At 40.4% G+C, this 12,173-nt stretch overlaps 1 protein-coding gene across 1 annotated transcript in view; it reads left to right on the plus strand.

Moving 5' to 3' along the window:
• Nucleotides 1-12,173, plus strand: part of stxbp5l (syntaxin binding protein 5L) — a gene marked incomplete at its 3' end in the record, with an annotated part of 148,567 nt that overhangs the window by 118,016 nt on the left and 18,378 nt on the right. The window contains exons 18-19 of the mRNA XM_080478208.1: nucleotides 229-380; nucleotides 9,727-9,831. Of these exons, the coding sequence (XP_080334334.1) occupies nucleotides 229-380; nucleotides 9,727-9,831 (257 nt within the window). The remainder of the gene's footprint in view (nucleotides 1-228; nucleotides 381-9,726; nucleotides 9,832-12,173) is intronic.

The following is a 12,173-nucleotide window of genomic DNA, read 5'->3' on the forward strand; positions in this document are numbered from 1 at the left end:
TGTGCCATTAGATCTTTGTGGGAAGTCTCCTGGTGACAATAAAGCAACAGCAGCATGAGCGGTGTGAGATAAAAGCAGGTTTTTGCTGGCAGTAATTACACTAAAATGTCACAGTAGAATTGGTGGTGTTTGATAGTGCGAGTCACACCTGTAATGTTGAAAAAAATTATAATTCTGTTTCCCTCTATGTGTTTGTGCCTCTTTGTTTTGTGTTTTGCGTGTGTCCAGCTTGGCATTCGGGAACTGTAACGGCCTAGCAGTGGTGGACTACCTGCAGAAAGCCATCCTGTTGTGCATGTCAACACTGGATCTGTACGGGGCCACTGACCCCTACCAACGCCTTACTCGTTCCCCTCGCAGAAACAGACAGTCCACCTCAGGTAACACACACACACACACATGCAAACACAGCTTCAGTATCCTGCCACGCACATGTGCACATGCACGACAAGGTGCCAATAATGCAGTCATCACATCCAGACTACTGTATCTCACTGTCTCATCTCTTCTCTAGTCCTCTCTCTTTCTGTCTCCTCTGAGCTTCCTGTCTGCTTTCACTTCTGTCTCCTCTGTTATCTGCTCTTGGAAAGGGTAGCCTGTTCTGTCAGGCAAATCAGACTAATTTCTCATGAATAGGCTGACAATAATTAGCTGAGGTTTATTCCGACAACGTCTGCCTCTGTAATGGCGACCAGTAGTAGCAGAAAGTAACCGAACAGGTTGATACAAATACAGCACATTTTAGGTCAGATGTATTTCAATATTTATGTTTTCTTTCCATATAGACGAGAACAAAAATCTGATATTTATTCTGTTCAGTTTATTTAAAAAAGCTGAAATTCACAACAGTATTTTACAGGCAAAACATAAATGTAATTATCTTGTAAATGATGATGTTTACGAACAGTACTTCGTACTGTTCGTAAACATCATCATCAGCTTGCTTCTCTATAAAGATCAGTTGCAGTTTTCACTTGTTTTGATAGAGGGTGTTGTTATTTTAGATATTCAAGCACACTTAATTGATAACAATGAACTAAACTGACTATATGTAGCACGCCTCATACACAACATGCAACTGACAATGCTTTTACATCAAAAGATGTATGAATATAAACAAAATATTATACAAACAAAAACAATATGTCTTCATGAGCTATATTTATATAACCCTATTTGTATTATTTAGTTATATCACAATTCAAAAATCAACACCAGTCTTTCCTCTCTTTTCTGTTCCCTGTCCCACAATAACATCCAAACATTACGCACACTCTGTCAGTCTCTCTCTCTCTCTCTCTCTCTCTCTCTCTCTCTCTCTCTCTCTCTCTCTCTCTCTCTCTCTCTCTCTCTCTCTCTCTCTCTCTCTCTCTCTCTCTCTCTCTCTGTCACACGCTCACACCACGATGCAAACTGCATGTGTAACAGATGGTGTGTCATTCCATGATGGCATTACTATGCATGTTGTCTTTTGATTTCTCTGTCCGTTCTGTTTTCAGTCCTGCTTGAGCACAGATCTGTAGTGAAAAGCCACAGAGATCTCGTTGTATTTCCTGACCCCTGCCTTTCCTTTTTCCTCTGCTGCTGATCTCAGCTGGTGATGATCCTCTGAAGCACCTTATTTATATTTAATTCGCTATAAACATATCCAAGCCCCCTACACAGACCTTACTGTATAAAAATGCAAGTCACAGCTTTACTTGACCCTCACAGCACCTCTAATTGTTAAATATTTTAGAGGGATTAAGTCCATACACTTGTTTAAAGTACTTTTTTTTTTTATTACATAATTCCCACGAGTGCTGCAGAAAATAGTTTACAGGTGTTCATGAATTGTGGGAAGGGGATTATAAAGCCATGATTTTGGCGCCAGTTGTTTTTATTTGCTGTAGCACACATACTATTATTAACAACTGTTAACAATCGGTCTCTATTGAGTCTTAAAAATCAAGTTTGATAAGGAAAAGAAAAGGAAAAAAAATAGACGGACAAAATATGGCCTTTTTTGAGTTCAGGTAGTGGTGTTATAATCTCAAGCACTTACTCTGCCAGAGTTAATGCAATATTTAAGACGGAACTTTCAAAAAGGGCAAGCACAACACACAGGCTCACTAAATCATGCCTCTAAGAGCTGTTTTCTGTCCTTTCAACCACATTTTTAGCTGTTGTCACACCACATATATGTGTGTATATACTGCACTTCAGTGTGTCAACAAAGTGTCTGGATTTCAATAAACGGAAATGCCTATTAGTGATATTTGCAACTGTTTTTTTGAATCATAGTTTGCAGTGTTTGACACAGAGCAGTTAGTGCAGCAATAGATGTACTTCTCTTGCCCTCTCACTAATTTATTGTTCCCTGCTAACACGCGCATCCTTCTGCAAATAACCAATCACATCAGCATTTCTGGGGTTTGCTCGGTTTACCTTGTCTGTCCTCCCTTGACACTAACTCGGTTGCTGCTTGCTCTTACTTTCGTTTCCACTCTAAGCCAGTGTGTTCTTCTCTTCTCCCTACCACCCTCCCCCCAACCCTTCCTTCACTCCAAATATCCTTCCTCTCTTGCCAAACTTTGCATTGCCCCTCCCTCTTCTCCCTCTCGCACCACTATTTTTGCCATACTGCCTTTTGTCTCACTGCTCTTACACCAACACCTTCCCTCTCTCTTCTCTCATTTTCTTTCCACCACTCCACCCGTCCTACCCTCCCTCTTCTCATCGACCCTCCGCCCGTCCCTTTGGTGACTCTGTGGCTGATGGTGTGGGCATGCGGGCCTGCCTGACAGAGTTTTGCATGCGTGGCCTGTCTAACTTTTATTCAGATTCAAAGAAAAGGATCCGTACATCCTATCAGAGTAAGTCGGGCCTTCCTAAAGGCTGGGGGACTCCGTTTTTGTGTGCGTGTTTGTGTGTGTGCTGGTGGTGATGAGGGAGGGGGGCTCAGTGTTGTGGTGTGACATAATGTGACATCAGGTCTGATGGAGATGAATACCAGCGGGATGAGTGTGGCCATAAAGCAATTGGACAAACCAGAGAAATGACTGGAGTCAAACAGATTGTTTCTGGCAGGGTCTCTGCTACGTTTTGCCATGTACAGAACTTTTTGCATTCCCGTCATGTCCGGCAGTTTGTCCTCTGCTGAAGGAGAGCCACTCCTTTGAGTCTGCTAAATAAGAGCAGTTATAGATATTCTATGCTCTTATGTGATGTATATTTTAACCAAAGCGAAGTTAGCGGGGTGAATGAAACCTCGGCCATGCAGTGGACTGTGAAACTGTAATGTGTGCTTTTAATGGGAGGTTACAAAGGATTTTGTAATTTTGTTTAACAATAAAGCTTTAATTAGAGAATCTTTCAATGTCTTCACTCATTTGTAAAGACGGAGTAAAACATTGAAAGAAAATTAGCATTAAGAGCTGTGTGGAAAACTTTGACTGAAGAGAAATAATTAAACAAATCCAAATTTTTTGAACTGTGACGACTCAGCGGGGCTATTAATGAGGCTGTAATGAGTGCAAGCTTAAACATCTCACATCAGACTGAAAGGACCAAGAATTTGAGTCTTTGTGCTTTACTTCATGTTGCCTTGTGTTTGGTGCATGTGATTAGTTTGTGTGTTTGTACTGTGGTATGTTTCGTGTGTGTGTGTGTGTGTGTGTGTGTGTGTGTGTGTGTGTGTGTGTGTGTGTGTGTGTGTGTGTGTGTGTGTGTGTGTGTGTGTGTGTGTGTGTGTGTGTGTGTGTGTGTGTGTGTGTGTGTGTGTGTGTGTGTGTGTGTGTGTGTGTGTGTGTGTGTGTGTGTGTGTGCGCGCCGTTTTTTGATGAGATCCGCACTATGCAGTTGCAGTAACATTGACATCGTGTTGGATCCCAAAAATTCAAGAAATTGTAGTGCAGGTCCCATCAGGGGTCAGCCACTCTGTTCCTGGAAGACTAAATTATTAGTTCAAATAAATTATTCTATTCGAATTTAAAGAGCACAGGACAACTATTTAGAATGACTTTAGCCCTATAAAGTCTCAACAGGATATTTTCAGAATTACCTGTACAGATATTTGGAGATGTGAATAGCTATATTTGTATCTCTTTTTCTGGACTTTGCGTGGCTGACTTAAACCAAGCCTACTTATTTTCTGCCATACTAACATGGTTAAGACCATCTAATGAACTGTGTGTGTTTTCTTCTTCTTCCTCCTCCTGGCTGCTGTAGGCCTTACTGAACTTACCGACAACCAGCAGTCCATTGACATGGAGAGAAGCAAGTCGCCTACTTCAGGTAATCCACACACACACACACACACACACACACACACACACACACACACACACACACACACACACACACACACACACACACACACACTTGTGCACGATCCACTACCTCGTCTCCAATCCCTGTATGCAAATGTCTTGTGATTGGTACTGTGAAACATTGCAGGGATGCTCGTGTTTTTTTTTTGTTTTGTTTTTTTGTTTTTGTTAAAGTCGAAATGCTGCCTGCCATCTCACCCGTGGCGCCACTGGAGTATCTTCACTTGACGAGAGAAGCAGCCGAACTGTGGGAAATTGCATCTCATGTTCAGCGCATTGTCAAACGGAAATCTTAAATTAAAAGTTTGGAAAAGAAAACATGCAGTTTCTCTGTGAGAGAAGGAAGCACAGTTGAATGGGCGTGTGCATATCAAGGTCTACTGGTTGGTCTCATACTGTGTAGAAATAGTTTTTCAGAAAATATTTGATAGGATATGGTTGTTTTTTTTAAAACCACTCTGACTTGTTTGTATCAAACTAATGTGAATACAACAACTAGTAACACTGTTGTATACCCACAGTTGAATTAATTATTACTTCAAAGCTTAAATATATTTTTAAATTATCAATAATTTGCAAAAGGAGTCCTTTGCACGATAGTCAGTGAAATATTTGATAGCATCTCAGTATGGAGCAGACTTGTTTTTGTTGCCTTGGAATCTATAATTTACATAAGAGTGATGCCCCTCCTGGGAGATACATAGTGCAATGAAGCATATTTTCATTTAATCCAACTAGGCTCTTTCATGTGTAGCTCAGAAACATACATAAACTTGTGACATACATTTATTTTTAGTCATGTAAACACAGTATTCACGGTGGAGTTTTGTTGGAGGATGTCATGTTGTATTATTTGCTGTAATATTAATAATGTCAAATTAATAATCAAAAGAAGAAAAATCCAGAGGTTGATATGATTTAGTTAGTGTAGGTAAGATAGATTTTGGAAAAGGGGGAAGAAAAAGATAAATTCAAAGAACTAAAATGAAAACTGGTTTTGCCAAAGTCACACGTTACTTAGAATGTTCATTTTCTTCTTTCTCTTTTCTTTTTTGCTCAGGTGTGTTTTTCCCACTATTATTTATGGGAATACTCCTGCATCTCATTTCTGTCTTTCGTAAAACTTGTGAGGCAATTGAGAAGAAAGTGTTTCAGTGTCAGCACCAGTACAGCGTGAAACAATTTCTGCCACACTCTGTAATACCACTTGTAATATTGGCTTTGATGGACAATTTGTGCTTTTCAGATGGTTTCCTCCGTACAAAAGAACAATTTTAGGATCTTTTTAGATCTCCAGAAATAGCACACAATCAGTTAAACCTGCCAAAAGACAATGGATAATTGGAAAGTTTCAAACTCTGTGCAAGTAAGTGATGCAAGCTCCTTTGAAATGGTAGTCGGACCAGGAAAGTACTGTGGAAGATGTTTGACGAAAACTGCTTCACTCTTGAATAACCTACACAGATGTTGATCTTTGCGTAGTAAGATATCAGTGGATGGTGATAAATGGATTCGTTATTGAATGTGAATGCAGTGCGGATGACAACTGTGGCATTTTGCACAAGTAAATCAGTCAAGTGTGTTTTGCAGATGAGAAAGGCTTTTAGGATTCCTGGTGCTCAAACAATTGTCACGGTCCAGAAAAAGGATTTGACAGGGTTCAGGCCACAGAGACCACAGCTGCTGCCTGCTGCCCAACTGGCATCCCAGCAGAGCTTTGCTCCTCTCCTAACAGGTGGTGAGCACTTTTGGCTCCCGGTAGCACAGCTGGATTGTTTCCACAGTGGCCTCATGTGGTCTACCCTTGAAATGACTCCGACTGCGACCCTGCACATAAGACAATATGTTGTGAAAAGCTGAGCTGGGGCGACTTGCTTTTATATTGCAGTTCCCAGGTGTGACATTGACAGCTGCTGTTCTGCTGATACCTGACAGTTGTTGGTTTGCAGGGTGTAAGCCCCCGTCCACCTCTACAGGGACAGCTGGGTGAGGAGTTTGAGTGTTAAGATGGTGAGCAAATGTTTCCCAGACATGATAAAGTTGAGACTAAATCTGTTCTCAGCAGATCAAACATTCCTTGTGGCTTGGGGGACAGCTTTGGTCCACCCACAAAATCCTGGAAGATGTGACTGTGATGGAGATTGTTTGGGTTGATTTCTTTATAATGGGAGCAGCTATGTTTTACATTATTGCACCTTGGCTAGCGGAGCGAACAATCATTGCAAAGACTTGTAGGCTCACAGTAAAAACTGCGTGGAGGCTTAATACTGCAGTGATTTACACATCACTCCCAAGATAGCAAATACAATATCAAAGCCAGTTAACTTTTCCACATCCAGCTTTTCTTGTGATTTTGTGCACATGAAAGGGTTGTCTGTGTTATAGCTGATGACCAGTCAACCTCTTTTGGAGAGTTTTTGTATTCACTAACTTTGAACAGTGCAGTTAGACTGGATCTGGTCTGATTTTTGTTTTATGAAACCCGTTCATTTTGCTAGTGCTTTAGAACACTTTAGAACAATTAGTGTACATTTAAGCAGGTTTTGCATGTAGAATCGTCAGTAATTCGCCACGAGTTAATTTCTCGGAAGTACTACAATCGGTAGCTTCCTTTTTATGCTTTCTTCTATATATCCAGGATATACTGCCTCGCTCACTTTCTTTGTTCTCACAGTGTACACTTCAGCCCAGTCTGTGAGCCTCCTAAAGAGCATAACAAGAAAAAAGGAAGAGCAGGACAAGATGTTCTTCGCTGCAGTGGCAGTGTCTTTCCCTAGTCTGATGTGCACTAGGTCATGATCACTCTGTCCCTTTATAAGTGTTCCGTTTGTTAATTAAAAGGATGGGAGAATCGTGGAGAGTTGGACAAAAAGGCACAGGGATAGATGACACACGGCACAGCGCTGTGATCAAAAGTCTGATACACTTGAGCATTTACCTAGGGGGGGGAGGCAGACTGGTGGAGAACTCGTATCAAGTGCAGCGCTTTCAAGATATGGAAATGTTAACAGTGGCTCATAGCGGAATAACCGTACTTAAAATGTCAGCTCAAGTCATATTGACAAATTTTTCTTTAGGTAATGTTTTTTTTTAAAAACTCCATGTTTTTGATTTTATAGTGATGTTAATTATGCCTACAGATAAATGCGACTGCACAGCTGTACTTTGCTTGACAGTCAAAGAGTTCATGGTTTGTTTCCCCACTGCTGAATATCAACTTTCACTATTCTCTTTGGCCATTAGAGGCTGTCTGACTGTCCCCGTTATACCAGGTGTGCTCTGTCTATTCAAGGCCACATATGGACCGCGGATAGCTTATTAAGGAAGCCAGCCATCACTAAGACTTACCCTCAGTGTCAATAACGGCAAGCATCTCTCTCTCACTTCCTCTTCACACATCTCTCCCTCTCTCTTTCCTGACCCTTTTCTGTCTTCCTTTTGTCATTAGGCCTTGTAATTGGCCCCTCCTGCCTAAAGGCTGTCTTCCCCCCACAAGTCTTCCAGTTGTCTTCTTTTTATGTCCCGGGGATCTGTTGTTTTTGGTTTGAGCTTATGCGTGATGTTCCCTCTGGGAGCGTTATGCCACATGGAGCTGCAGCAGGAGCCTACATGACCAGGCCCTTGGAAAGATGGACTAACAAGATGAGACGCTGGTGATAGGTGCCTGACCCAGCAGGATATATTTAGCCGTATACACATGAGGGGAGAGGTGATGCGGTAGCTGCAACTTCCATTCAACTCAAATTTTCACATAGCTCAAGCTCTCTTCAACACCTATGTAATAAAAAAAATACCTGAGCAATATTAGACTGTTCGTGACCAATACATTTTCATGATCGTTCAACTCGCTTGATAAACTGTTGTCATAAAACAATTGTTAAATCTTTTTTGTGGTGACATGCAGGTCTATTTTTAAAATGTGTTATTATCATTGTGTTAGTTAAAACCAACATCAGTGACAAAACTGATAAATATTTTATCAAAAGTTTTTCTACGTTTTTATTTCAAATTGAACCATTTGTGTTTCTAACAAGGGCACGCACACTGTTCATGTGATGTCTTAAGAGAGCTGTATGTGCAAAAGTGAAATGTATAGATTGTACACAAAACACATTCAAAGACTTTGTTTTTAAAGGTTGTCAGATTGGTGGAACTAATTGTGAGGTAGGAGATAGCAAACGGCTAAATAGTCCAATGATCTTGTCTTAAAAAGCATACAGGAGAACCTTCAGCACACACAAAGTTTTCCTCAAATAATCCTATAAGGTCCATTCTGCAGCCTGTGTTTAGGTTGTTAGTTTTGTTTGACTGTAGTAATATTGAGACTGTTCATCACAAAAGAGTTTATTGCTTACATTTGGATACTTGCTGATACAAAGTACTGATGTGAGCATTTAAAAATGTGATTACAATTGTTATTACTTAAAAAGAAAATACTTATCTTCTATTTGATTTTGCTAAATGTCCAAAACGTGACTGAGTGCAGCATTGTGGCCCCACCTGGTGTAAAATGAGGGTTTCTTGTGGTGAGTTTCTTTTAGCATCGCTAAAACAATTTTATTTTATTTATTTATTTTTACTAATACAGTAACAGATACAGAAGTGGCACAGACCTAATGCACTATTTGTGATATAAAATATCAGCGAAGTATTGCATATATATACTTTACAAAAAATATGTTTTCAGTTTCATGCCTTAGTGCTGGTTTTTAAAGTTATTAAAGTAGGTGTAGCTGCTCTTTAAACTGCATGTACTCTGTGACAATGAGCCAGCAGTTCAAGTCTTCTGCTACTGTTCCTACTGGTTACATTCAGTGATCTTATCAGCAGGAGTCTAACAAACATAAGTGGTTGAAACTTATAAATCTATTGGCAGATGATATTTCTGAATCTGAGTGGTTGAAGGGTGGCAGTAGTATTATTGTGTTATAGTGTTATCTGTTTGACATGCTAATACTCTATATGCTGCTAATGTACCGTGTGTTTGGAAATATACCTCAATCTTAACAATCTACCTTGAACCTTCAACCAGCACTTCCAGTTAAACTTTTGTCATCAGATGAAGGACTAAAGGAATTTATGGAACTGGAGGAGACACTTGTGTAAAAAGATTGATGCATGACTTGTAGTTGTGATTTGTTGTTGTTGTAGTAGTACAAGTAGAAGTAGTGTAGTAGTAGTAGTTGTTGTGTTTTGTTTGTGATTGTAGTAGTTGTGAATTATGAAGTCTTCCAAGAGTCCTGCTACTGGGAAGAAATAATTATCCATAACCTTCCGATTGAACCTTCTGTTTTCATTACCTCTTAATCGTTTGCTGCCTATTACCTGCCAGTCTCTCTTCTCCCCAGTTCACCCACTGTGTTTGTCTCTCCCATGTTACCCTGAAAAGTCTGTTCTGTTGGATCTCCTGTTCCAGCTCATTACCCAACTTCCCTTCACAATGACCCACGCATCCTGCCAGAGCCCGTGGCCAGTCTGAGGGCCAGCCACTGCAGTCCAGTCTTTTACTTACTGGACAATGGTAAGAGGAGGGATGTCTCACAGATCTCAGCCTCTTCATGGATTCCTGCTTGTGGTTTTTCACCTGTGCAGCAATCACGCAACACAGCAGTTAGATAGGCTCATCACAGGTGGTTGGTTTGATGTTGCACCTTGCATGCTGACTTTGCTTCCACACTGTGAGCAACACCACCCGGGAAGACACCACAGACACAATCTCGCCTTATATACAAATACCAAAGTGGAAATATGGAGAAGGGAAATTTATGAATAAGTAGAAATACTGTAAAGCAGGGGTTTTCAAATTGTGGCGCAGGAGCCCCCTGTTAGCGTATACTTTATCCCACAATGATTTCTTCTTTTTTGATTTTTAAGAATAAATCTTAATATTAAAAAAGGAATAGAATAAGTAGAGGTTAAAACTCTTGTTTTATTGAAACACAGATTTTCAGGAGTAAATTTTATGGACAAGAAATGTCATGTTTTAAAACTGAGAAAAACAAAAGGAAATCCAGCCTTCAACCAAAAAAAAACCACTTAGCTTGACAGAACGCACGTTCAGCCGGAGAGCTGGAGGGGAGCACAATGTGATTCAAGCTCTATGAGGTGGGGATCTCATCCTCCCACACTTTAACAACCCCTACTTAAAGGTTGATATTTCAGGGAAATCAACTAGTAGGCATAAATCTTTTTTTTATTAATTTTCTTGTTTCCCTAGTTTTTATAAATGTAGATATTCACAGCTGCTGCAAGTAGTGTATGGTAGAGACAATTGAAATGAGGTGTTGGGTTGGATCGACAGTTGTTTATGTTTGATTGTGTTGCTTGGTTAAACGTCAACTTAAGTTCTTCCAATGTGGAAGTTTAGTGTAAATCCCCATTCTACACCGTACTCCAGGTAATATGGCACAAACTGGGGAATGTCTATTCCCTATTCATATTTCCCAAATCAATAAAACATCACTCGATATGGGCAAAATGTTGTGGATGCAGTGCAGATTTGTCACAACATTAAAGCCAATCCACCAAGTTGCTTGCAGAGTAAACAAGCCGACCGGGACTGTTTCTCGGAGTAGACTGTCTGCGGCTGCTTTGTCAATGTGTTCCATGCTTTTGTGCAGATGAGTGCTGGTGGTGCATTGGTGTCTCTGCCCCAGCTATGGGCGGGGAGAGGTGTGTGTGTGTGTGTGTGTGGGGGGGGGGACGTCATGTTTGTTATATGTGCCAGATCTGGGCATTGACCTCGGATCTATCATCATTCGGCGAGGCTGACGGGCTTGGCAAGAGGAAGGAGTTGTACTCCATCCGTGTACTTCTCCTCACCCGTCACTGCCTCTAGTGCTTCATTCTCTGTGACATTAATCATCGTGCCTCCTCAGGAATCACACGTCTCTGTCACGAAAAGGCAAAATGCTTCTTTCCCAGGCTCTGATGCTCAGCGTCTCTTATGTGACTGTGTGTCAATAAACCTCCACTCCTATCTTGTTGTGTCCTTGGCTAACATCCATCACTGTCTTGTTTCTAACTAACTGCATGGTGTCTATAATATGACTGGTTGCAGTGTTGATGAATATGGCTCAGCTTCCTTCATATGTTTATCAGTGATTTAATCCTGCAATTGCCCCATTTGGGATTTCAGCACACATTACTACTTTACTATACTTCAGTAGAATTGCATTTCGGGGTGGAATTCTCTAGAAAAAATGAAACATTTAAAAAATGTGTTTTCAGTCTTACTACCTTACATCAACTCCATGAATAAAGTTAAGTGAGATTATACGTTACAACTTCACAGTTGGGAGGATCACAAGGCTTCTGTGTAAATAATAGGAAATTGGCCTGAGCATTGCCAAGACCGCTGTGTTTTTAACATAAATAAACTCTTCTTTTATTAAGCTTTTCACAAATTATTCACAAATCAGTTACTCTCTACTTTGCATTTTTCATACCAAGTATTACCAATAGAGGTGACAGAAACTTGATTGGTGTAATTGGACAAAGACCATTCCATTGGGCCAAATGTTTGGCCTGAACAGGTTGTCAACATTTTATAAAAGTGGCATAAGAGTCTTCAGAGACCTTTTTAACTTTTTTTTTGTGCCTCAGGCACAAGTTTTACTGTTCTAGAGTGAAGGCTGACACCTATTCAATTATGAAAGTGATGTTAAAATGTGTTTATCTTTCCATCGGTGTGCATTGTGAAGACTTGAATAAAATATAGAAAGAAAAACAGTAAAGTACAAAATGATGCTGAGGTCACAAATGGGACAACTCCAATATAAACTGTTGTTGCAAATATGTTATATTTTGTCACATAATGAAGGCACCAGAATGATCAAAACATGGTATCACATTGACTGCCAT

The sequence above is a fragment of the Lipophrys pholis genome, assembly GCF_963383615.2.
Source record: "Lipophrys pholis genome assembly, chromosome: 13".
Classification (NCBI taxonomy): Eukaryota; Metazoa; Chordata; class Actinopteri; order Blenniiformes; family Blenniidae; genus Lipophrys; species Lipophrys pholis.